The sequence below is a fragment of the Mastomys coucha genome, unplaced genomic scaffold, assembly GCF_008632895.1.
Source record: "Mastomys coucha isolate ucsf_1 unplaced genomic scaffold, UCSF_Mcou_1 pScaffold21, whole genome shotgun sequence".
Lineage (NCBI taxonomy): Eukaryota > Metazoa > Chordata > Mammalia > Rodentia > Muridae > Mastomys > Mastomys coucha.
In genome coordinates, this window is record NW_022196904.1 from 14083034 (window position 1) to 14088023 (window position 4990).

Genomic DNA, 4990 nt, shown 5'->3' on the forward strand with positions numbered 1-4990 from the left:
GTTTCTCTGTGTAGCCCTGGCTGTCTTGGGCTCTGCAGACCAGGCTGTCCTTGAACTCAGAAATCTACCTGCCTCTGCCTCCCAAGTGCTGGGACTAAAGGCATACTGGGACTAAAGGCATGCGCCACCACCGCTGGCTTTCAGGAGCTTCTTGAGATTTGTGTACAGTGCTTTTACTGCCTTAACCCCCAACCCCCAGCCTTGTCACCAAAGCCACCGAATGGTATATTTTATAGCATATGGTCATGGCTAGGTTTTTCTTATAAATATGCTGAGAAGTAGGGTGCTTTGTTTTGTTTTGTTTTGTTGTCTTGTTTTGTTTTTTGTTTTCAGTTTTGAGACCAAATTTTTACTTTTACCCAGGGAAGGCAATTGTGAACTCCTGGGCTCAAGCAGTTTTTCTACCTCAGCTTCCCATGTTGATTGGGACTATAGACAAAGGTCATTACACCTTGCCTTAGCAATGTGTTTAAAGCCAGTATGATGGTTCAGGCCTGTAATCCCAACTCTTGGGATATGGAGACAGGCCAAGAGTACCAGGCCTATACAGAAAAAAAACATCTTGAACCACCACCATTACTACCTCCCCACTTCCCCTGCATAGGAAACAAAAAACAAAAAAAACAAAAAAGAGTTCCAGGCTAGGGTACCTAAGACACTGTCTCAAAACTACAATACAGTAAAATGTTTTCATTGCCTATAGCTTCCATTGCTAAGGCAGTCCTCATTGACAGAATGTGCCACACTTCACCTTTTGAAAGGCATCTTGGAAGGTATCTTTGGAAATAGCAGTCTGCTATGGCTACCAAGCAGGCTAGTCATTGAAATCAGAGGCCCTAGGGAAAGCTTGCACAAGGAAACCCCTCCTCCTGACTCTGGGCTTCTCCTTAGCTCTGCTCACTCTGCATCTTTGTCCTTGCTTCTCCAGGGAAAGTGGGTTCCTGTTCCTCTTTTCTTTCTAAACCTTGGCCCATTTCTTAAAGACAGACATGTGGATGTAATGCTGTCTCCCAGCCCATCGGGGTAAACATGTCTTGAGAGAGGCCAAGAACCTGTGGTAAACCAGGGACAGTAGAGACTCCAGACAAACGCACAAGTTCTGAGAACTGAGGTGACCTAAGTAGCCTGATCCAGGTCATGTGCACTGGCTCACTCTCTCCCCTACTCTCACCTGAACAGTCCCACCAGCAATACTCCTCATCACACAACACACCCCTGCCCAAGAAGTCCTACTCCAAGATGGATAGCAAGGGCTACAGCATGTACGAGGACTACGAGAATGAGCAGTATGGGGAGTATGAGGGAGATGAAGAGGAGGACATGGGTAAGGAAGACTATGATGACTTCACCAAAGAGCTGAACCAGTACCGGCGTGCCAAGGAGGGCAGCAGCCGGGGCAGAGGTGAGCCCTTCCCCTCCTCTCCCCTCCCTCCCAGTGTTTCTCCAGGGCCAGTGTGGTTGGTGTGGTTGGAGATTAAGGAGTCAAGGAGACTGCTGCAGCCAGCTTATACTGAACCTTATCCAAGAGAGCTAGGCAGTCACTCAAAGATAGCTGAAGTGCACAAAAATTATATACTCAGGGCTTGGGATAACAGACACAGCAGGAACAGCAAGGGTCCCCCATCTGGGCCAGACTGAGGAGAGCTGGAGATCTGCTTCCCTCCAGTCCTGGGCTTCTCATCACTCGACCAGGTGTTTACCTCTGAACCTTGGACCCCAAAAAGCTGATAAACTTGTAGCCCAAGGCATAAGGCAAGATGAGGAAAGGCAATCTCCTTTAAGGGTTCTTTTAAAAAACACAAAATAAAAACAAAACTCAGCCAGCTAATAGAGGCTTCTAAAGATCTTCCAGCTTGGGTTCTTGGACTTGTGGTCCAGATTACTGCTGAAAGTGCTATTTCCATGTTTGCTCTCGGACACGTATACAGCTGGCTCTACTGTGCAGGCCCTGGTCTGGGCCTCTCGTTTACTCACACTTGAATTGTACCAGAGTCCACAACAGACACCAAGACTGTGCTGTTCTCTTCTTAAGTCTTTAAAATCTGGTATGCATCTTCCAGTTGGGACCTTCCATAGGTCTGGGGTTTTTAGCCACATAGGGCCTGCTGTCTTGGAGAGTGAACAATGCAGCCATGAATAGACAGTGAGAGTCTAGCTAGTGAGGACAGGAGTAGCTGTGTGTTCAGAGTGTCAAGTCACCCCTTCGAGGGAACTACAAGCACTGTGATCTTCATGGACCAGCTTGGATGGCTTCCTAAAGGAGGGGGCCTCAAGGAAGACATGGGCATGGGACCCTATCTTCCTTGTTATTGTAGTCTCTAGCCATGTGAGGCTCACTATTCCACATGATACCCAACAGGTAGCCGAGGCCGAGGCAGGGGCTACAGGGGCCGTGGGAGCCGAGGAGGATCTCGAGGCCGAGGCATGGGCAGGGGCAGCAGAGGCCGAGGCAGAGGCTCCATGGGAGAGCACCCAGAGGACGAAGAGGACTTGTATGAAGAGGAGATAGAGGTAAAGTATTCCATAGCTTTTGGGGCCAGCAGTGTGATTGGCAGGTTCTCTGGGCTACAAGTCCTTTGGGTGGGCATGGTAAGACTAAGACTAAGGAGGATGTAGGTGGGGTACCCAAGGGAAGGAAGGCTTGGAATGACAGGCACACTTTTAAAAGGTTCCTCTTGGAAAGAAAAAAAAAAAACCTTAGTGGCTAAAGCAGGAAAAGGTAGATAGCAAAAACCCTGTTGTGAGGCAGGGCTTCTCTGTGTCTTCTAGAATGTCTCCTGCCTCTTACGGCAGGCACAGGAGGGATGCATAGAATGCACGCCATTCTGTCCCTGCCTTCTGGATCCATTGTGTGACCCAGTTCTTGGAGTACAGCTGTCCCTTGTGCCCAGAAGCCCTCTGACTGACTCTGCCTGATGGAGTTAGAGTCCATCTAAGTGAAAAGGCTTCAAGTGGAGGTTTTGGGACCACCCACCACACATGGTGCCACTCAGTGTTAACTCAGTGTTGTCTCTAGCATGACACTTCTGCCTTGTTTTCTTTGGAATCCAGTATGGAGAAAGTGAGGAGCCCATGGGAGACGATGATTACGATGACTATTCCAAGGAGCTGAACCAGTACCGCAGGTCCAAGGACAGCCGAGGTCGAGGTGGGCAAGGGCTCCGTGTGGATATGCTGGCTGGGCTGCAGAAACTGCTTGCCTTAGTGGGAGAAGTTAAATCCCTTCTCTGATTCTCCACAGGATTAAGTCGAGGCCGAGGCCGCGGTTCCCGAGGCAGAGGAAAGGGGATGGGCCGGGGCCGAGGTCGAGGCGGCAGAGGCGGAATGAGCAAGGGCGGGATGAATGATGACGAGGACTTCTACGATGATGACATGGGCGTGAGTATACTCCTGAGATCTGATGTGCATTCTCTGTGTTATGTTTCATAATTTTATTTATTTTTCTGTGTATGGGTGTTTTGCCTGGATGCCTGTGTCTGTGTACCAAATATGTGCCTGGTACCCAAGAGGCTAGACAAGGTCATTGGATCCTCTGAGACTGGAGTTGTAAACAGTTGTGAATAACTATGTGAGGAGTTGAAATTTAATCTAGGTCCTCTGGAAGACCAGCCAGTTCTTTCTCATTCTCTTTTTTCCTTTTTCTTTTTTCTTTTATCTCTTTTTTTCTTCCTTCCTTTTTTCTTTTTTCTTTTTCTTATTTTTTAAGTCTTTTTCCAGACAGGGTTTCTCTGTAGGCCATGGCTGTCTTGGAAACCACTTTGTAGATCAAGCTGGCCTTGAATTCAGAGATCTACTGAGCAACAAATTGTTTTCTAGTCCTTTTTTTTTTTTGGCTTTTCAAGACAGGGTTTCTCTGTGTAGCCCTGGCTGTCCTGGAACTCATTCTGTAGACCAGGCTGGCCTCGAACTCAGAAATCCGCCTGCCTCTGTGCTAGGATTAAAGGCCCATGCCACCACTGCCCAGCTGTTTTCCAGTCTTAACTAGTGATCAGTCTCTCCAGTCCCTGTTATCTGAGGCAACTTTGAGATCTGTTGTCGTTGTTTTCTTTATTTTATCTTACCATCATTCATTCATTTATTCATTTGGGGTTGGTGTTTTTCTTTCCTTTCTTTTCTTTTCTTTCTCTCTCTCTCTTTCTTTCTCTTTCTCTCTCTCTCTCTCTCTTTCTTTCTTTCTTTTTAAGGTAGAGTTTCTCTGTGTAGTCCTGGCTGTCCTGAAACTCACTCTGTAGACCAGGCTGGCCTTAGACACACAGATCAGCCTGCCTCTGCCTCCTGAGTGCTGGGACTAAAGCCATGTGTCACCACCACTCTGGCTTGTTTTTCTCTCTTTTCTTTTTTTTTTTTTTTTGTTTGTTTGTTTGTTTGTTTGTTGAGACAGGGTTTCTCTGTGTAGCTCTAGCGGTCGTGGAACTCACTTTGTAGACCAGGCTGGCCTCGAACTCAGAAATCTGCCTGCCTCTGCCTCCCAAGTGCTGGGATCAAAGGTGTGTGCCACCACCGCCCAGCAGGCTTGTTGTTTTCTAATGAGCTCTTGTGTGAAGGCTGATCCTGTCCCTTCCTGATCAACCCTTACAGGTGAATACTGATCAGGTAATCTACCTGATCAGTATTCACCTGTTTCCCAGGTGATGCCCTTCTGGTACAGTCCTCTGTTTAAAACAGTACTTAAGCAGTTCCTGAAGCCATCTTGAGTTTCTAAAGTAGGAAGGATAACATGGTGCACTCTGATGTTCAGGAGAATTTCTAGAAAACTCTTGGCTACCAGCTCTAGCAGGGGTGCATTCCTGCACAGCCAGGGGCCAGAATTTTTCCCATCTAAGTACTGTTTTGCATGTGGTGTGATAGGAGCTGTCTATACCTGTCCTGTTCTCTCTACACTTAATGTACTCCCATCTTCTCTTCTTCTACATTTCTCACAGGATGGTGGTGGTGGTGGAAGCTACCGGCGAAGTGATCATGACAAGCCCCACCAGCAGTCTGACAAGAA

General features: G+C 47.7%; 1 protein-coding gene across 9 annotated transcripts in view; it reads left to right on the plus strand.

Moving 5' to 3' along the window:
• Positions 1-4990, plus strand: part of Zc3h4 (zinc finger CCCH-type containing 4) — a 36480-nt gene that overhangs the window by 18940 nt on the left and 12550 nt on the right. For all 9 annotated transcript variants that reach the window (XM_031385445.1, XM_031385446.1, XM_031385444.1 and 6 more), the window contains 4 exons: positions 1180-1402; positions 2360-2511; positions 3052-3148; positions 3242-3379. In XM_031385445.1, the coding sequence (XP_031241305.1) occupies positions 1180-1402; positions 2360-2511; positions 3052-3148; positions 3242-3379 (610 nt within the window). The remainder of the gene's footprint in view (positions 1-1179; positions 1403-2359; positions 2512-3051; positions 3149-3241; positions 3380-4990) is intronic.